This window comes from Strongylocentrotus purpuratus, unplaced genomic scaffold (assembly GCF_000002235.5).
Source record: "Strongylocentrotus purpuratus isolate Spur 01 unplaced genomic scaffold, Spur_5.0 spur5_scaffold_2, whole genome shotgun sequence".
NCBI lineage: Eukaryota > Metazoa > Echinodermata > Echinoidea > Camarodonta > Strongylocentrotidae > Strongylocentrotus > Strongylocentrotus purpuratus.
In genome coordinates this window covers 25,214,216-25,235,122 of record NW_022145605.1, presented here as the reverse complement: position 1 = coordinate 25,235,122, position 20,907 = coordinate 25,214,216, and the positions used below count along the sequence as shown (strand labels likewise).

The 20,907-nt window shown below is 39.0% G+C and overlaps 1 protein-coding gene across 2 annotated transcripts; it reads left to right on the top strand.

Annotated features, from left to right (window-relative positions):
- The first annotated feature begins 6,111 nt into the window (after positions 1-6,111).
- Positions 6,112-20,608, top strand: LOC585090 (carboxypeptidase B). Of its 2 annotated transcripts, none has more exons than XM_030992062.1 (10): positions 6,112-6,211; positions 11,204-11,285; positions 12,296-12,514; positions 13,036-13,137; positions 15,664-15,768; positions 17,329-17,439; positions 17,954-18,044; positions 18,555-18,748; positions 19,720-19,804; positions 20,357-20,608. In XM_030992062.1, exons 1-10 carry the CDS (start codon positions 6,147-6,149, stop codon positions 20,533-20,535), a joined length of 1,233 nt encoding a protein of 410 aa, XP_030847922.1. In that variant the 5' UTR covers positions 6,112-6,146; the 3' UTR covers positions 20,536-20,608. The 2 variants fall into 2 exon arrangements, with proteins under 2 accessions (XP_030847922.1, XP_030847921.1); XM_030992061.1 differs by lacking the exon at positions 6,112-6,211 and adding an exon at positions 8,765-8,864.
- The last annotated feature ends 299 nt before the right edge of the window (positions 20,609-20,907 follow it).

Genomic DNA, 20,907 nt, shown 5'->3' with positions numbered 1-20,907 from the left:
ATTTTGTTTTAAGGAGGGTAAAAAAAATGACAGCTTTTTATTTATTGACAGCTTTTTATTTAGTATGACAGCTTTTTATTTACTGGCAGCTTTTTATTTACTGGTAGCTTTTTATTTACTAGCAGCATTTATATTTACTGGCAGCGTTTTATTTACTGGCAGCTTATTGTCTACTGACAGCTTTTTAATTACTGGCAGCGTTTTATTTACTGCCAGCGTTTTATTTACTGGCAGCTTTTTTTTTACTGGCAGCTTTTCTATTACTTGCAGCTTTCTTTTTTCAAGACAGCTTTTTTTTCATGACTTTTATATTTATATCACCTATATTACTGTATTATATCCCATCTACAGTTTTCACGCCGTCACACGATTTTACGTCATCAACTTCGTCGTCAACTAAAAGGGAGTTACACGAAATTAGGACATAAGCAACTTAGAATGTATGTAAAATTTTGCCAATCCATATGCATGCAATATCCACAGCAGAGGCGGCGCCCCACTTTTTCAACTACCCCAAAAGGACCCCTTTTGACATAGGAAAAGTGCCCAATTTTACTTTATAAAAGTGCCCCTTCCCCTTTTCATCTTTGATAATTGCCCCTTTTATTTTTGAAACGTGCCCCTTTTCCTTCGACAAGTCCCCATTTTCCTTATGCAACAAGTGTCCATTTTCATAAGTGCTCTTTTTATTCTCTAGTAATTGCCCCTGTTCAGGTTCGAGAAGTGCTACTTTTTACTTTTGATAAGTACTCCCGTCACCTCTGATAATTGCCCTGTTTAAATCTGAGAGGTGCCTCTTTTACTTTGACAAGTGCCCCTTTTTTGTTATAAGTGCCCCTCCCCCTTTTATAATAATCCTTTTTAACTCGGATAAGCGCATCTTTTATTTTCACATGTACACCTTTTCCTTATGATGCGTGTCCCTTTAAACAAAAAAGAGGCCCATCCCCTTTTAATAAATGCCTTTTCTCACCTATGAAAAGTGTCCCATTTGACTCTCAGAAGTACCCATTTATATCTTTGGTAAATGACCCTTTTTAGGTACGAGAATTTACTCCTTTTCTCTTCAAATAGATGCCCCCTTCACCTCCGATAATTGCCCCTATTCAAATCAAATTTACTTTGACAAGTTCCCCTTCTCCTGATAAGTGTTTTTTCCATCTCTGATGCCTGCTATTTTTCACCTCTCAGTACTGCCCCTTTTATTTTGACACGTTCCCCTTTTTCTTTCTAATAAACGCTCTTTTTCCTTCTTATAAGAACCCCTTCACCTTTTCATCTTTCAGTGATCCGTTTACAGTTCTAACTTGTGCCTGTTCTTTTAAATAAAAGCCACTTCCCCTTCTCATTAAAGCCCCCTTTCACCTCTGAAAGATGCCCCTATCAAAAACTGATCAGTGTCCCTTCTCTTTGAACATAATGCATATTTTCCTTTATTATAAGTACTTTTTTAAATCTCATAAGTGCCCCTTTTTATACTTGGTAAGTGCCCCTCTTTAGGTGCGATAAGTGCCCCTTTTCACCTTTGATAATTACCCTTACTTTGACACATGCTCCTTTTCTAATAAGTGTCTTTATCCTTTCCGATAAGTGTCCCTTTTTCCTCCTTTCATTTAACGTGCCCCTAATTTAAAGCGACAAAGAGCAATTTCCCCTAAAGCTATTTCGCATTTAAAGATGATATATAAAGAAGTTACTTATCAAAGGTCTTTCAGTCTTCCGTTATGACTTATGAGAATGTGCCTTTAACCCCATCAGGATTTGGGGTTTTCCCCATTTTTCGCACTGCGACCTCACAAATTTAAATTTTTCCTCGCTCGCTTTGCTGTTTCGTAAATGAATATTTAGACTATCACACCCAACTACAAAGTATGATATCTTGTATGATGTTTATAGAGAAACAAATTTTGAAATCATCCCTGAATATTTAATTACAATGTATGGGTATATACTAATGTCTAAATAATTGCATTTGTCGCTTTGAGATTTTCCCTTTGTAGGTTGCCCTTTTTTCTCTCCAGAAATTGCCCTTTTGGGGGGTGCCCCCCCCCACATTGTAAGTTTCTCCACCACCCCTGATCCATAGAGAATGTCCAATCAGCGTGCATATTCCGTGTGGTCTGCCCCTTAAATGTAAGAAACTAGACGATCTTAATCACGGTGAAGTCGTCTGCTAGCTGATGTCTGAATAACCATTCTGAAGAAAAATTTAATCAGTTTTCCTCTAAAAAAAAGAGTGGATGCTGATTTCCGGAAGCCGTGATGACATGTAAAGCTGCCATCATCAACTTCAATTGCCCTTTTGGCGTTCCATAGGAAATGGGCATTCTGTCTGTGTGTGAATATCAAAGTCACATCTCCCTGGATGCATGATCATAGATTCATAGAAGATATATTTTTAAAAGCTATCTTCTCTATTGTATAGATAGAGTCAAATGTGTCAATCACCGAAGATAGTGTGATATTAACAAAACTCATAAAGAATCCTCTCCCCACCCTAAAAACATAAACAAGCCATTGACCTTTGACCGTTTCTCAAGATCGAGACCGGGGCTTGCTAGATCATTCGGATGTGTGTCGATGTGTCGATATCGACGAGATGGAGAATGCCGTGCACGTCCAGAGCGCGTGTTCACGTCAGTCATGTATATAGTACTTTGACACCCCTGTTCACTTCCCTCTAAAAAGTTTGATTGTTAACGTTGATGCTGTTTTTACGAAATTGGGCGGGAAGACCGAGCTATTATATTAACCGCTTTACTTTTTTTTCTTGGTAAAGGTAGGCCTACTTGGATGTAACTGTCACTAAATATGAGTGTGTCTAGCTATAGCTGTGTCATCTCAGCCTTCGATATAGTCGAGTCTAATTGATTCATCAATGCGTCGACCTCATCCGCATACTTTGAATACTGTAATTTCGAACGCTAACGCTGCCCTGCATGATCCAGGGTATATGCTGGATATAATATATACACTCAGTGGCGGATTCGGGGGGGGGGGGGGGGGGGCACAAGGGGCACGTGCCCCCCCCCCCCCCCCCCCCCCCCCCCCCCCCCCCAAAAAAATGTTGAAATCAGCCCCAAATTCGCCAAAAATGTACTGGCAAACAGGGACGTGCCCCCCCCCCCCCCCCCCCCCGGCCAAAAAAAAAAAAAAAAAAAAAAAAAAAACAAGTGCGCACTCCCCCCCCCCCCCCCCCCCGCTTATTCAGCGGCTGGCTGAGTCGTTGCGATTTTTTTGGGACCAAAATATATATATATATATCCTCTTACCCCTCGTGTGACCCCCCCCCCCCCCCGGGAAGAAATTCCTGGATCCGCCCCTGACACTACAGGGCTGGCTGCACAAGATGTACGTACACGTCTAGAAAGAAGGGAGTGTTCTGTTCACATGTCTGGGTAACAGTGTGAGTGATGTCACTACCAAATTTACCATTCACGTGTAAATCGCATAAATAACTGGCATAATCTTCTTTTGGGGCCTGTAAACAAAATGGTGAAGATTGTCAATGGGAGTGTTAACATAATCATGGCAATATTATTGCCCCTTTTATGAGAGCAATACACATTTTATAGTTTAATAACTTATTAATGAAATGAATTTTGACAACAAATTGCCCCTCATTTTTTTTAGGGGGATCGTTCCCTCAAGAAAATTTGAAATAGCGCATACAAAAAAATGTATAGCAAATATTAAAGACACACTTTTAGGGTCTATAGAGGGCCCAAGAGTGCAGCGTTTAGACTCTTCTTTAAATTAATTAAAATCTGTTCAGGTGCGATAAGTGCCCCCTTTCACATTTGATAATTACCCTTTACCCCTATCGATAAGTGTCTCCTTTTCCTCTCGTCATTAAACGTGCCCCTAATTGAAAGCGACTAAGAACAATTTCCCCCAAAGCTTGCGCGCATTTATAGATGATATATAATTATGTTACCCAACAAAGGACTTTTCAGTCTCCCGTTTTCTTTGTGCATGGCTGATCCGGGGGGCGTCTTATTTTTTCGTACCACGGCGAGCCCAGATTCCAGTATGAACTCATTTTCATACAGAACAAGCTAGGAAAGCTTGCAAAGAGGTCACAAACAATTGGACTTTGATTATTTATTGCTTTGCCTCACTATTTTATAAAGGCAAACAAACTAAATAAGCTGTGATTTGAACCCTCACGTCAACTCCAAAGTTATGTTGGTATCACGCTGTCTTTACCGATTGAGCTAACGATGAGTTGATGAAAGATTGATTTGTATAATTACTATCACCCTATTAACCACCCTACCGGATTCCACGTGCGCATGCGCTGGTTTCCTTCGCAAGTGCGCATGCGCACGTTCCCCTCGCGAACTCAATCTCGCCGTGGTACAAAAAAATAAGACGTATCCGGGGGCTGATCCTCAACGAAATGGAGTTTAGTCTTTTGTCAACTCTGTTTGTTGCTACGGCAGGCAGCCAGTGAAAACGAATTCGTTTAATCAAATTATGGAAATGCAAGTATTACTTTAAATAAACAGAACTTTGTTATTACTGGTTCAATTTTCCTGATTGAGGTGTCATAATGAAAGGGCAGAAAATGAACTTTCTAGAAATGTGATTTTCTCTTTGAAATTCAGATGGCCTACCGCCCGCCCAATGACTTTTTGGTACCCTCTCTTCACTCATGCGTAAAATATGCATCATATGAGTTGCACCAAATGAAAGAGGAGGATCTAAGCTTTATAATATGTGTCATTTATTAATCATAATTATAAGTTATGATGAAACATCGATAATTCTCGTTTTTCGTTTTTCCTGGGACGCACTGAAGATATAAATATATTATCAATTATCATCTAGAAATTATCTTTAATATTCATGATTGATGCAACAGTGGGGCCTCATCAAAGCCACAGTGTGGCCTTTTGTCGCCTCATATTAAAGGTAATGGTATGGGGTTATGAATTTGGTTCAAATGAACACATTGAAAGCATGAGCGATCCTACAATATTCGGTGATTGTTGTCGCGGTTGAAATCGAGTCTAAAAAGTTATGAAATTGTAAATTATAAACTCTTTATATTGTATAGCTCCCTCTCAAGGTCAAGATATTAATTAAGCTATGAAACAATGTTTCTTGACTAAAATCGACCGATTAGCTATTTCCGTTTGGAAATTATATATCACATTCTGAAATTGTCATGGTCGCAGCTACTATTGTACGGCCGTAGGCGCTATTTGACATTTTTACAAAATTACCGGGAGCACCGATAAATTTTTACATTCATTTTTCTCGAAAGCAGAAGTGTTTTAGGGGCTCAATTTTCTAATGTTTATAATACATCCACGGGGGCATCCAAATATATAAAAATTGTAAGAATCACTATTAACCCAATTTTCAAATTTTCCCAAAACTCTGTATTACTTTTAACAACTCTAATTTATCATTGAGTGTCAAGGGCCTCAAGGCATCGATAAATGTGGAAAGCATACAAATATGAAAATCAAATCATTTAAAATCGGTATATATATGATTTGTAAAGAAACTAATTCAGCGGAATCATAAATAGTCATTATTACAATAATATTAGTTGATTAGTTTTGATGGATTGTTAAATCAGCACAATAATGCGTACGATGCAAAGATCAATGAAGTTTTAAAAAGATAATTTTAGCAAAATCATTGTCATAAATCTAATTAAACAATGTGAAAGTTGAAATGAGCAAATTCTTATCAGAATTGACACAATGGCCCCATTCATGCCAACCGCAAAAAACCGCCACCATAATTATGACATGGCACCCTATCAAATATATGTCTATAGAAGGTTGATAGTCATAATTATTTTATAGTTAGATATTTGGCACGCGTGGTGGCTATTCCCATAAGACAATGTAGGTTATAATTAGGTAGTTTTGAAGTAGGTCAAACCCTGAACATCATTGTTATCTAAAATTATTTTTAATTGCACCAAGAAAGTTTTATCTCAAACTATTTATAAAAATGAGCTTAAAATCTTAACTTGAAATCGGGACGAGGATCCAATTGTCCCGTGATAATTGCAGCAGCTGATGATTTTCACATCGAGTCGTGAAATCCTGGGAGGTTTGGGGGAAATTTAACCAAGGTACAGGTTGGTGCCTTTGTTCATTTTGAGTCTTTGAGTCGAGAAGATGAGGAGCTTTTTCGTTGTCTTAGCTTTTATCGTCTCGGCCCTCGCGGACAAGGACTACAGCGGGTAAGTTTGATTAATTCTGTCTTCTAAAAACATTTCTAAAACACGAACCTATTTGAAGGTGGCAGGGGTAGGGGGTCACCCCTCCCTTTATGTAACCATAAAATTATTGAACACCGCTTTTACATACGGATGCTTTCTTTAATAGCAGTCAGGTAAAACGAAACATCAATCTATTGCCGGGGCAATCTATAATGATGGTGATGAAGATAATGGTGCATCATCACATTTTTTTTTTTTTTTAATTATCACGGTATATCTTATAATAATTGTGATTTTACACCATCATCATCGTCCACTCCTCCTTATTATCATAACAATCAATATGTTTGGAATTTCTGTTGCGTAAGTTCAAGGCCTTGCTCGTCAAGAGAGTACTTCTTTCCTTGTGTTACGCATCGGCAAGGTCAGTCTCTCCGTCGCGTGCGGCTCTCCGACTGACCCGGATCGGAGGTCAGACTTTGTCCTCAGTTTGGGAACAAACTCTGTCTTCCCTTAGCTCGAGGACGGGGTGTATCCACTGCCTGGTTCAATCGAGAGCCGCATACAAAGCTTATTGCATCGATACTATAATATAATAATAATAAAACGGTGCTTATAAAGCGCTTTCCACCGAAGTTACAAACAAAATACAATGACAAACAGTTATATATTAATTTTAACAAACAATAACAAATAAACCAACAAATTACAAATACATATGAAATATACATCAACGTGAACAGAGTAAGTTAATCATCAAAATCAATTATTTTTAATAAGTTTTGATTTGATTGACACTCTGACATCTTCTGACATGCAATGGTAAATTGTTCCAAAGTTCAGCAGAAGCTTTGCAAAAAGAGCGATTACCATTTATAAGAAAGAGTTGACACCGAAGTAGACACGAGGTTCAAGTTGTGAAGATGACCGTAGATTACGTGAGGGTTTGTTTTCCTGTATGGTTTAAGAGAGTAAGGAGAGACGAGAGCAGTGAGATCGACAGTTTCCGTGACAGTTTAATCAAATTTGTTACGATACCATATACTCTTCAATTATTTTGTTTGACGCATGATCTTCTAAACAATATTTCTACTATGACACAATAAGCTTTTATATAACTTAGTAACTATATTAGTATCACTGGATGGAGATCATTATGCAGTCGTAACGTTCCATAATTTCTTATCATTATTATTGATTGCCGCGTGGGGGGGGGGGGTAAATATACGGTACCTAGCAGAGGGTCTACTTAATTGTGAGTCTGGGAGCTAGGCACTCGTCTTTCCGAAGGTTCACGATTCTGAAAGTTCCTTATTCCGATTATTTCTCATGCGAGAGGGTTCATAATAGCTCTTTTGAGAGATCTGCCCTGGCTACCAGTACGCCAAAGAATATAATTTAAGATTCCGTTGATTGTCTATGAAGCGCTAATAGGTCAATCCTTTACTTACAACATGCGCAGCTCTCAAAAAACTCTATTATTACAAACCCCATCTCAAAAATAACATTGGGAGATCGAGCATTTGCATTAGCAGGCCCCAAAATTGTGGATTAACTTACCGTTATAAATTAGGAACTTATGAACCTTCGGAATCATGAACCTTCCGAGTAACGAACCTACTTCGGAAAAACCCATGTAACCTATATAGGTCCGAATTCACAAAGGAGGTTTGTCGACAAACCTTGGTTTTCGTACGTCATAATTATGACGCATTTTTACGCGGTTTTTACAAACCTGGTTTGTAAAGAACAAAAGGAGGTTTGGCAAAACAAAAGGAGGTTTGTCGACAAACCTCCTTTGTGAATTCGGGCCAGAGAGTCTGACGAGAAAAAGACTTTACACTAACCTTTAAACCAAAGTCTATAGCCCCAGTGAGGCTGTAGACCAATGGTTGGTGTTCATCTGGATTAAATCTATAACTATCTACGTCATGAAAAAGATAAAGGGCACCATATGCTTCATTTACAGGGCAAATCCGATTATATAAGTGTATCAAGTACACCAATACATGACACTACAGAGGCTTTTGTTTTAAATGCAGTTTAAAAAGACAAAAATAGTATTAACGAAAAAAGGACATCGCAAATTGATGCAAGGAAAATATCTTCACATTTCTCCATAATTTAAAATGGAAATGCTTGATCCTCTATGAAGCATACCACCTATATCATTATATATTAATTGCTGCTATTTATATTTAGAATTTGCGCAATTCAAAAGGGTGTATAATATTAAAGGGGGTCTATAAAAAAAATGCGATTTAATGTTCGCAATGAAACTCATATTAGTTTTCCTCGATGTACCTATCAGGAGTCAACTTATATCTCAACAGGGTGCAGCATTCTCGGACACGATTCTCAAATTTTGGGGGAAATGTCGGTCCCGTCCAATGGAGGCTGCACACCTCAATCTATAGTCAGACATAAGATAAATACAAGATACAAGATAATTAAAGATGCTAGCTTTAATACATCACGAGGCCATCTGTAACAGCCTATAAGAGGATAATAGATTATAACGATAACATTATCATGTATTACGTAAAGCTTCGTATATAAAAGGTGTTACATTGAGAAGTTATTATTATCGTCAAACGCCACTGGCAACCATGTTTAAGTTTTTGGTTCTAGCTTCGCTCCTAGCGTCGGCCTTTGCCGCTAAGTCTTACAGCGGGTAAGTTCGAAAAAGATATTGCTCATGACTGTGTAGACTTCATACGAAATAGTTTCGTTAACATTACACAGACATCTCAGAACTTACTTATGGGTCGATATTTAATCGTACAAGAGTTTCCTTGTATTTTGATTGGTTATGAACAATAATTGATTATGATTTCACATAATTTATATCGAAAGTACTATGTCTTTCTTTTAAATTGCAGTCAGCACCAGGAAAATTGCCTTTTGTGCTTTATAATACCATACAGGATGTACTGAACCTGTGAATGTTCATGTTTTCAAGTCATATGATGCGCTTAGCTTTTAGTTCACTCACTGTATGCAAAAATGACAGCAGAACTGAGTTGTTGATTATCAGCACTTCTAAAAAAGTATCCAAACTTAACAGACCTTTTTCGTAATGTAATCAAATTTAATGCTCAAGATATGAATGTGCCTCGTTACAATTTTTGTCATCCACCTGTTACGAATAATTGTATTTCAATAGTCAAAATGAAATTGCATATAAATTATCACGAGTTGTTAGGTATGGCAAGCTATTATGTTTTTCCTACCCAGGGCTCAAATAAATTTTTTAATTAATTAGCATTTTTCTATGCACATCACATTTTCACTTGGCAGTCCAAGAGAGGGGGGAGTTTAAACCCCCTAAACCGCCTAGATCCGCCCCTGCAACATCTTTGGTGATCTTCTTCTCAATATCAATATCAATACTGGTCGAGTTACACTATTTGCTGGTCTTTTAGAATAACCAGATTTTAGAGGATTCACACTTTTCACAACGAAAAACTTCTCCATGTTTCAGTCATTGCGCGATCGTCTCCAGCTCCAGCAGATATTGGGCGTCAGCGTGCACCATGGTACTACCGGCGCAGTATAGCCTCTACTCACGGCCTCACTAGCTGCTCTGCGATCTTCCGTTGTTTGTATCGGTAATACTCATAGAGATGGAAGAGAAAGCGCCATTTAAGTTCCATTTCATTGGTTTAAGGTTTGCAAAGTGATACACAATATTGTGTTAAAGTTATATCAGAAAAAAAATCTTTATTTTATAATTCCACGGGGCGATTTTTAATTTTACAATCGCCCCCGTGAGCATCCTGACGGGGGCGATATTATGGAGCTCAAGGGGGCGAATCGCCCACCGCCCCCGTGTATTTTGAGCGCTGGTCCTACCTATACAGTGCGTCCCAGAAAAAACGAAATCGAGAATTTTCGGTGTTTTATCATAACTTAATCGCAATTGTAATTAATAAATGACACATACTTGTAAAGCTGAGATCCTCCTCTTTCATTTGATGCAACTCATAATGATGCATATTTCACGCATGAGTTATTACAAACAATTTGAAAAAAGGGTACCAAAAAGTCATTTGGCGAACGGTATCTGAATTTCAAAGAGAAAATCACATTTCCAGAAAGTTTTTTTCTGCCCTTTCATAATTATGACACTTCAATCAGGAAAAATGAGTGCGAAATAACAAAGTTCTGTTTATTAAACGAATTCGTTTTCACTGGCTGCCTGCCGTAGCAACAAACAGAGCCGACAAAAGACTTTATGCATGGCTGATCGTGAAGTCTGCACTGAAGTCTTTCGTCTTCTTTGTTGTTAGGGCAGGTAGCCCGTGGAACGAAGTCGTTTAATCTCGTGGAAATAAATGCACAATTGTGATAAATTAAGGAGAGAATAATGGTGCGTAGCTCTAATAAAGTTCCCGATTGTTGACCTCAATTTTTTAATATGTGCAAAGGTTGAAAAATAATTATATCTCCGTCGAGAATCGAACCCGTGTTCCTGGCTGAGAATACAAAAAAAATAATGCCTTAACCACTAGACCAAGACGGGCCAATAGTGTTGGCGACACCAGAGTCATGCAATTGACCCACATCTTGACAAATCTTCAAGCTTGGGGCAGTATGGTTTATACCATAGAGAATGTATCCTCTGTAAAATGTTAAGATTGAATAACCCACTTCGTAATAGCTTCGGAACGCATGACCCCAAAATATCCACAGATTTTTTTACACGATGGATATGTCCCACTTGTGCATTTTAGAATAATCACTGCCGAAGTGATAGAGGTGCTTCATGAATACCTTTTGTTTGCCTCTTGAGAAGAATACTTCCACCTGTGTATCAGATAAATGTTCTGACGTTGCATAAATGAATATTGATTACATAACACTTTAATAATCATAAGCACGATATCAGTATTCGTCTCAATAGTTTTACAATTGGGGAACGAATGACCTTTATCTGCATGCCCATGTGTAAGTCTTAATTACCAACTCGCTTATTAACTGAATTACCTGTTTTCATCTTTTCCTCTATAGATACCAGGTCCTCCGTGTCACTCCACAAAGTGAAGATGATCTGACTATCCTCTCTGTGGTTGAGAAGGCCATCAGTGAGATGGTGAGAAATCATACATCATTGATGAATCATAATAATAATAACAATAATGATTTGTCTTGTTTTACCCATGGTAGCCTCATCAGTATTTATACTGTTCTCCCTGAGGGCCCTGCAATTATATATTGGATGGAGACGATCATAATGATTATGACGTTGAAACAGATGAGGAGGAGTAGTTCTGCAATTCTGACTTCAGCATTTTAAACGAAAGAATACTGCAGTCAGAAAATCTTTATGAACTGTTTTACCCAGGGTAGCCTTATCAGTATTTATACTGTTCTCCCTGAGGGCCCTGCAATCATATTATTGCCCCAGTCATCGGATTCAGGCTTACCCGCACACAATGTATGCACATAATCCACTTCCTGGGGAGCCTTCCATCAGCCAGGCGTCATTTTTACAAGCGCACACTTGCTAATCTAGGCACATTAGCTTTCGCATCCTACCGGGTACCAATTTAACACCTGGGTGGAGAGTGGCAAATGTAGATCAATGACTTGTCAAAGGATATTAGTGCCGCGGTTGGACTTGAACCGCGAACCTTGTGATCCACAGTCCGATGACATATCCACTCGTCCATGACACCTGAGTCATAATAATAAAAATGATTAATTTGATTGATGGGATCGTGATAATAATGATGAAGGAGAATGGATGATGATGTTGATGATGATGCTGATGACTGTGATGTTGTCAATGACTTAGTGATGATCATGATGATTATGACGTTGGCGACGACGATGAGGAGTAGTTCTGAAAAGATTTCTGACTGCAGTATTTTTTCAGATTTTATTATTGCAGAATGGGTTGGGTCTTTTCAACAATTCAGAACTACTCCACTGAGTATTAACAACAATTATTTTCAGAACTATATTGTTCATTTTCCGGGGGTGCGGAGGGGGGGGGGGGGGGGGGTATTGTCCACTGGTTAGTCATCTTAGTTGACCTAGAATTATAATCACAAATTTAGGTACGTATTTCATGAAATTATCATTCTAATTTCTTTGTAGGTGGACTTCTGGAAGCAACCCCGTTCAGTTGGAACCCCCGTCGATATCATGGTTTCCCCGGAATATCGTGAGCTCGTCCTCCGCTTCATCGAGGCACGCGGTCTGCACGTCGACATCATGATCGACGATGTCGAGAAACTATCCAACCAACAGAAATCAAGAAAGTCGCCCTCTACCAGCGCCGATTTTGACTTCAACAACTACCATTCATTGTCTGAAGTATGAGGTTTCTTTTCTATTTGTATTTTTCTCTTCAACCTGTACGTCTATATTAGGATTACGTGAAATAAAGTTATGCTTCGATTGATTACATCGTCTTTATTTATTCTTCCCTTACTGATAATACTTTACGAAAATACCAATATCTACGTATCACAGTGTCATACTAAATTGTTGTTTCTTTCAGGAACGGCAATAGTCTTTGGAAAGTCTTTATATTTTGACTCTTAAAACTTTGAGTAGGACAAGGATTGGTATATTTGTTAAAGCTTATATATTGTGTGAAAAACACATATATATAATATATAAACATAGTTGTAATTGAATAGATTTTATGATTTTCGGATGTATTTCTATTGTATATATTACACCACGGTGGTCAATATATCATTGAAAAATGACCGTAAGTGAAATATGCTAATTACGATCCTCGCAAACGATATCACGTGACGAGATTTGGACCAACTACAAGTGTGTATGTCTAAGAGCTATCTAATAGGCCTATATCCATTTACTTACAGATCAATGATTGGATGACGAGTTTCGCTGCGTCTCATTCTAGTCTTGTTTCTCTTGTGGACCTTGCCACGTCATATGAGGGACGTACAATCAGGGCCCTCAAGGTTCGTTCACCAAATTGATATTTTTGCTTCGTACCGGGGGTGGTATTCTGAAAGCCCACCTTTCCTTTTAACTTTCCTTTAAAGTCCTCAAGTTGAATTGAGCGCTAATAGACTTCCAAATCGGTATTCCGAAAGGTGACTTAGCGGTCAAAAATTTCTATTAATAATAATAATAAATTATATTTCTATAGCGCATTATACAAGGTATGTCTCTATGCGCTTTACATTGTATTACAAGCTTAATTAATTACATACATCTACTATTGAACTATCCTCAGACAAAATTTCTGACAAGATCTTAACTAAAATAGTACAACAGTAACTAGATAGATAAACATTATAATTCATTCTTAAATAATGATACAACAATTATGGTTCAAGATTTTATTTATATATTACAAGTTGTAGGCATATACAATTTCAATTCAAATTATAGATTAATAATTAATTCTTAAAAAGGTAGGTCTTAAGTGCAGTCTTGAAGGTCTGGATGGAAGGTGCAGTTCGAATGGCGAGCGGGAGAGAGTTCCAGAGGGTGGGAGCATTGAAGGTGAAGGAGCTACGGCCGTAGTATACTGGGTCTTAAAACGAGGAATCTGGAGAAGATGTTTGTTCTGGGATCTGAGAGCACGGGAGGGTGTGTAGGTGTGAATGAGTTCAGACAGATAAGAAGGGGTAGAGTTAGAGAGAGACTTGTAGGTGAGAAGTAGGATCTTAAAGTGAATCCGCTTGTTGATTGGGAGCCAGTGGTAGAAGTGAGACCAGTTGCTTTCTCTGTGATTCTGGCTGCGATGTTTTGAATTCTTTGAAGCTTCATCAGTTCGTTGGCAGGAAGATTAGGAAGAAGTGCATTGCATGTGTCAAGTTTGGAGGTGACGAAGGCATGGATGAGAGTGAGAGTTGTCTTCCGGTCTACCCTACGAATTTGACCTATCTTTCTGATGGATGACATGGCAGAGCGACACCCCTGCGACATGAGATTTCCTAGTGGCGTGCTCATCGAATATGATTCCCAAGTTCCTAGCCTCGGCCTTGGCTTCAATAACTGACTCACCGACTGTTACCGTAACAGAGGGAGTTCTTGGGAGGAATCTGGAGGAAAAGTGAAGAACTTCCGTTTTGCCGTCATTAATTTTTAACTTGTTTAAGCCTGCCCAGGAGCGGATGTCAGTTCACTCGAAGAACGGCAGATGCTCTCTCTGATGGGTCGAAAGACAGGTAGATCTGAGTTTCGTCAGCATATAACATTGACTGAATTCCATGCTCAGATATGATGTCATGGATTGGGGCAGTGTACAGGGTAAACAGCAGCGGCCCAAGTACCGAACCTTTGGGTACGCCGCATGTGTCCTCTACTGGTCCTGAAGAAGCAAGGCTCACTCTTACCACATGATTCCTTCCTGCAAGGTAAGAGTGGAGCCATTTCATTGCATTTCCTGAAACTCCAAAATTCTCAGAAAGTCTCTCCAGGAGTATTGGATGGTCTATAGTGTCGAACGCGGCCGTAAAATCTAGGAGTACGAGGATCACTTCTTTATGGGTGTCTAAGGCCTCTAAGCAGTCATTTTCTACGCGTAGAAGAGCTGTTTCTACACTATGGTGCTTTTGGTAAGCTGACTGTGTTTTAGGAAGTAAGGCATTTTCTTCAAGATACTCTAGAAATTGCCCCATGACAGCCCTTTCTATTACCTTCGACATGTAGGGGATGTTTGAGATTGGTCTGAAATTCTTGAGTTCGTTGACTGGTAGATTCGATTTCTTAAGTTTTGGAAACACTATAGCATGTTTCAAGGCTGTGAGAAATATGCCCGTCTGGAAACTCAGGTTGACGAACTTTGTGATGAGAGGAGCAAGAATAGATGTGCAACGCTTCAGGAGGATGGTGGGCAAGGGGTCCAAGGCATGCTGAAGATGAGGTCTTAATGATTGACAAAACCTCGTCCTGTGAGAATTCGTCAAAATTCATGAAGTGATGATGGGTTGATGAAGAAATATCAGCCGAGATGTCTTCATAGATTTGCTGATCAAGGTTGTCGCGAAGACGTCTAATCTTGGTTGTGAAGAAGTCACTAAAATCTTGAGCGAGCTCAGATGGACTTGTGTGCTGTGGTAAACAGGAACCTGCAGTAGGAGAAGTCAGATCATTCATTATGCGGAAAAGCTGCTTCTGATCTGCATCATGTATCTTGTTCTGAAAATACAATTCCTTGGTTTCATAAAGTAGATCATTGTAGAGCTTGCAATGTTTCTGGTAGATCTCTTTGTCGATTTGCAAGCTTGTGTCATAAAAAATGTACCCTCCTCTTTTTATTGCCCATTTCCACCAATCGGATATGCTGTAACAAAGAAAAATGATGTATAATTATGCAATCCACTTTCAAACTATTTATGAAAATGTGTAGTAAATCATAACTACAGGCTAGCTTTCTTTAAGTAATATTGTTCAAAAGTTTGCAGTTCGGAAATTATTTTTGTTGCGTTAAATCTTTCTATAATATATACTTACATATTTCGTGTACGTTACAGGTTGGCTCATCCTCGTTCTCTTCTAAGCCTGTCGTCTGGCTTGAGGGCGGTATTCATTCTCGTGAATGGGTATCTCCTGCTGCTATGATGTACATGACAAACATGGTAAGTTGGCCAGATCGAGCCACTTTTTTTTTCCAGAAGGTTTTGAAAGACCGGTTTACTGAGATATTCAAATTCTATGCATACTTTTTAAACAAATGTTGTTCTTGACAACATGAAAGCTTTCCCGAGGCTTGCCCAACATAGCAGCAAGTAATGCATGCCGACTGGATTTTAATCAAGTATTAGTAGTTCATCCCTCAGGATAACCGGTTAATGAATAATACGTCACTAGGTCGCCAGGAGAAACATCCATTTAGATTGAGTATGATAGTAAACCGGTCTATTCCGTTAATACAGGGTTCTATGTCATTCTCGGAATCACGACATTCTAAATTACTGAACCTTCGGAAAGACTTTTAAACTGCAAGTATTATTTAATTGTGTTTTTACCAGATAATGAGATTGCTAATTCCAAATATGGCATATAACAGGGGTTATTTATTATATCGCCATGCGGGCCAGAAATAATTCTCAAATTCAATTGACAGACATTAAGGATTTACGCACACATATAATTGTATATAAATAGCCCAGCTATATCAGCAATAGAGCATAATAACACACTCATCTTCTCTCCTTAATACATATCATGATATTTAATTAATTCTAGTTTGCTCCTTGTTCGATGCCATTATCAACACACATGGTAATAGCTCATTACGGATCATTAGTCAGCTAGTATAAAGTGAGCAAACAAGATTTTAACTTTTCCCATCAGTCAATGATGGCTTATTTTGTATCCATTTTAGAATTCAACATTGTTTTTTTAAATATTTCCCCCCTTTTTTTCTTTTGTCATTTTAACTTGATACTTCTTTTGGCGAACCGCTTTTTAAGAATTAGGGGCTCATATTAACAAATAGACGGTCAATGATGGAAGAGGAGGGACGACGCCCCTCCTTGCAGGCGCGTAACCAGGGGGCGGTCGCCCCCCCCCCAGAGAAAGAAGAAAGGAAGAGGACGTAGGAAGAAAAAGGATTAAGAGTCGAGAACGATACAACGAATCGTCTTCTTTTTCTAATATTTAATGAAACGTCAAAGCTTCCGCGCTTCGCGCTGGAGCGGGGTAACTGAATTCAGACAAGGATCGAGAACGGTACAACGAATCGTCTTCTTTCTCTAATAATTTAATGAAACGTCAAAGCGTTTGCGCTTCGCGCAGGAGGGGGGGGGGGGGGGGAATAATTCAGATAAGGATTAAGAGTCGAGAATGGTACAACGAATCGTTTTCTTCTTTAATAATCTAATGAAACGTCAGAGCTTCCGCGCTACGCGCAGAGGAAAGGGAACTTGATTCAAACAAGGATTAAGAGTCGAGGACGGTACAACGAATCGTCTTCTTTCTCTAATAATTCAATGAAACGTCAAAAGAAATTGAATTTAGACAAGGATTAAGAGTCGAGAACGACTACGAGAGCGTGCTCACTACCCCCCCCCCCCCCTCCCCTGAAATGAAATCCTGGCTACGCGCTTGCCTCCTTAATTGGAAATTGTTATAAGCGTCGCCCCTGCTTGGCAGCCTTTGTTTATTACAATGTGTTTTATTCTTTGTCTCTCCAGCTTGTTGAGGGTTATGGTAATGATGCTGACGTCACCGCCATGTTGGATACCGTTGACTTCTACATGGTCATCAACTACAACCCTGATGGTTATGAATACACATGGAGTAACGTAAGAAATTGCTAGCACAGTCATAGCTCTCATTTTGTATAAAGTCTTATATTTGAATTTGACCCCTCTCTTAAAATAAATGTAAGAAGGTCATATACATCTGACGTAGAAAAGCACACTTCTAGAATACTGAAAATTATTAATTGCAGGTATCGTAGTTTAGTTGAGCTACGGTCATTGTCCGGCAATAAAAGTTAAGTTAAGTGACAACATTATTTTGTGTATTGGAATTTGGGTGATATCGACGCGTTTATTTTAATTCCCAGGGGCTAAACTAGATTTCTACGGTAAGGTACAACCTTTTTTTGTCAACGACCATGATGACTTAGATGGTTTAAGTATACTTGTACAGTTTAAAGCGGATAGACCTTGTGGCCTGAATTCACAAAGGAGGTTTGTCGACAAACCTCCTTTGTGAATAGGGCCTTTGGGGTTGATGGGATGACTATGGCGGGTCAGGCTCCAAGACGAGTAAAGACTCTCTCATAGATGGTGTTTTCTTTTAACTTTAAAGGATCGTATGTGGCGAAAGACCCGCAGCAACAACATTGGACGTGTCTGTGACGGAGTTGATCCTAACAGAAACTGGGACTTCCAGTGGGGAAGTAAGTTTCTTTTTAATTTTTCATATTCATCTATTTTTTTATTTAACCGATATCAGTTCACCCGATTGCATAATATTCGTTATTCCACGATACGCCAGCAACATTATTGATTGTTCAATTCGATAGACTCATGTCACGGTTCATGGTGACTTAACTTTAAAGCCCCCTGTAGATAAAAGATAATATATCTGCACACGAGTTGTCACACCAATATTCCGGACAATCTCACATTATTGGATTGCGTAAACTATTCTACCAGTCTTCCGTCAAAGCCGATTTTCGGGGGCAAATATATCTGTCTTTTTAAAGAGAATAGCCTTTTGAAATCTAGTTGATTTGAAAACTCATTCTTTTTTTTTCTGCTCCTCCATCTTATTTTCTTCCTTCTTCTTCTCGATCTTTTCCCACTCCTTCATCCTCATCCAATAACGCACCCATTTCTTCTCTCAACTTCCATAATCCTTGTCACGTACGTTCCTTCTGCTCTTTTCCACCTTGTTTGATTGAAAGACGCCGGTACCAACCCATGTGCCGATGATTACCAGGGTACCTACCCTAACTCCGAGCGTGAGGTCCAAGAAGTAACGGACTACATCCTCGGTCTCAATGATGTCAGGGTATTCATCGACTTCCACGCTTACAGCCAGATGTGGTTGACTCCATGGGGGTATAGCTACCGTCTACCTAGCGATTACAATCAGCAGGTATACCATTATTCTTTATGTTAGGAAACAACTCCTGTCCTCGGGGACCTCTAGATAGCAATAAATTATATATTTGTTTATCCATGTATTTATTTATGGAGTGATTGATAATGATAATCATTAGGCCCGACGAAGCCCTCAGGTTGAACATTTGTAAAACAATTTCTTCTTTGGCGATGAATCATTACTTTTTGTGTTTTCGTGTATGTTCTCGAACTCCGAGCAGACCTCGTCGTCGTCGTCGTTGTCATAGAGGTTATGCCTGACCCGTAATTGTGACCCATGTGATATGAGACCTTTCTTATATATTTATATTATACATGTCGATTCGTCCTCATATTACCCCCGGGTGATACTCAGATTTGGTTTGGACGGGGGTGTGCCACTCAAGCCTCGAAACCCCTACCCGATATTAGGGGGCATTCAGTTTTGGGGCATTTTTCTCGGAAAGGACAAATTTTCCACAATTTTCGGGTGTCTTCGGGTGTTTGGAAATTTTGGAAACTTTTGAAAAAAACGGACACATTTAAAAAAAACAATTAATTTGAAAGTGGGACCCATCTTCAGGGATTTTTTGTGAAAAAGTGACCCATTAGAGCGGCACACCCCCTATGTCCTAATAATTATGTGAGTACCCACTGTGTGACAGTATAGAGATCAAATTTCAAAGAAAATGCATTTAATGCCAAAATATTTACACATTTTCGTGAGCCGCCCCTTCCTCGTGGATAATTTTGCTTGTGGGTGATCAGAATAATATATTACGTTTATACATGACTATATAAACATAACGCGACTAACACGTGACCTAACCTACTGTTTAAGGGGAGTTATTTAAAGTTCTGTATTTAGTTTAAGTGATCACTTTAGAAGAAACGAAGAGTCATTCGTAAATTGAAATAAGAAAAGACGAATTACGTAGCGGAAAAGTTTTCTGAACAATTCTTTCTAACAAATCATTTTGTCCACAGTACTCGCTTGCCCGTGATGCAATAAGTGCACTCAGTGCGGTCTATGGCACAGACTATGTCTACGGAAGCATCGCAAATACAATCTGTAAGTAGACCAACACTATTGAGGTATAGGCTGTAATAACATCCCACTTCTTATAGTCGTGACAATTCTTTACTATTCATTTATGACGGGGAAAAGGTCTGACAACCATTCACCACGAATTTCTTCTTCTCCTTTTTTTTTGGTTTTTTTTGTTGGGGGGGGGGGGGGGGGGTGTCATTCGTTTTGTCTTTTGAAATGTCGAGTCATGCGACAGGTATCAGTGTATGGGGTAAAATCGACCTGACTGTGGGTCTGTTTTAGGGGCTCTGGATAGTATAGGGGTTAAACCCGACAGCTATATACGGTCAGGCTGACAACTTTTGTTGTGATCTAGATGGTCGCAGAACTATTTAAGAGGTCAATCCTATAGGTGAAAGGGAATGCATGCCCCTTTGTGGGATAGTCCCCTAGATTATACTTTTTTTTTTTCTTTTTTTTTTTGTAATTATTTTATACGCTGGAAAGATTACTATGATCGTATGTTTCATTCTATACACTAAGCCTCCATTTCCCAATTCTTCCCAAACTTTGTCCATCAATTTGCATGTTTAGACCCAGCATCTGGATCGAGTGTAGACTGGGCGTATGGTGTAGCTGGAATCAAGTACTCGTACGCTGTCGAGCTTCGTGATACTGGTCGATACGGCTTCCTTCTGCCCGCAGATCAGATCGCCCCTACTGCCATCGAGACCTTCGAAGCCGTCAAGGTCATCGTCAAGGCAACCATGTAGACTTATAAATATCAATAATAGAATACCAGAAACTCGAACATAAGTTCAGAATTATGGAAGCGCCTATTAAATGCTTAATTACGTTTCAAAGAATATTTTACAACCGAAAAGTTTGAAACCAACAACTACCCATTTACCGTGCCATACAGCTTTAAGAAAAATGACCTCTAATTATTGGAAATTAGATTCGCCTTGCGATTCACCAAGTATTAACAGGTTCATAACTTGTTAATAAGGTATATCGATAGCTATATAGCAACGTTGATATTCTAATATCACCGATGAGTGTAGCGGATAGAATCACATATGGTGTTATTTTGCCAAATAAAATAAATTGAAAAAAAATCTTACGTCTGTAAAGTCATTTGTTAT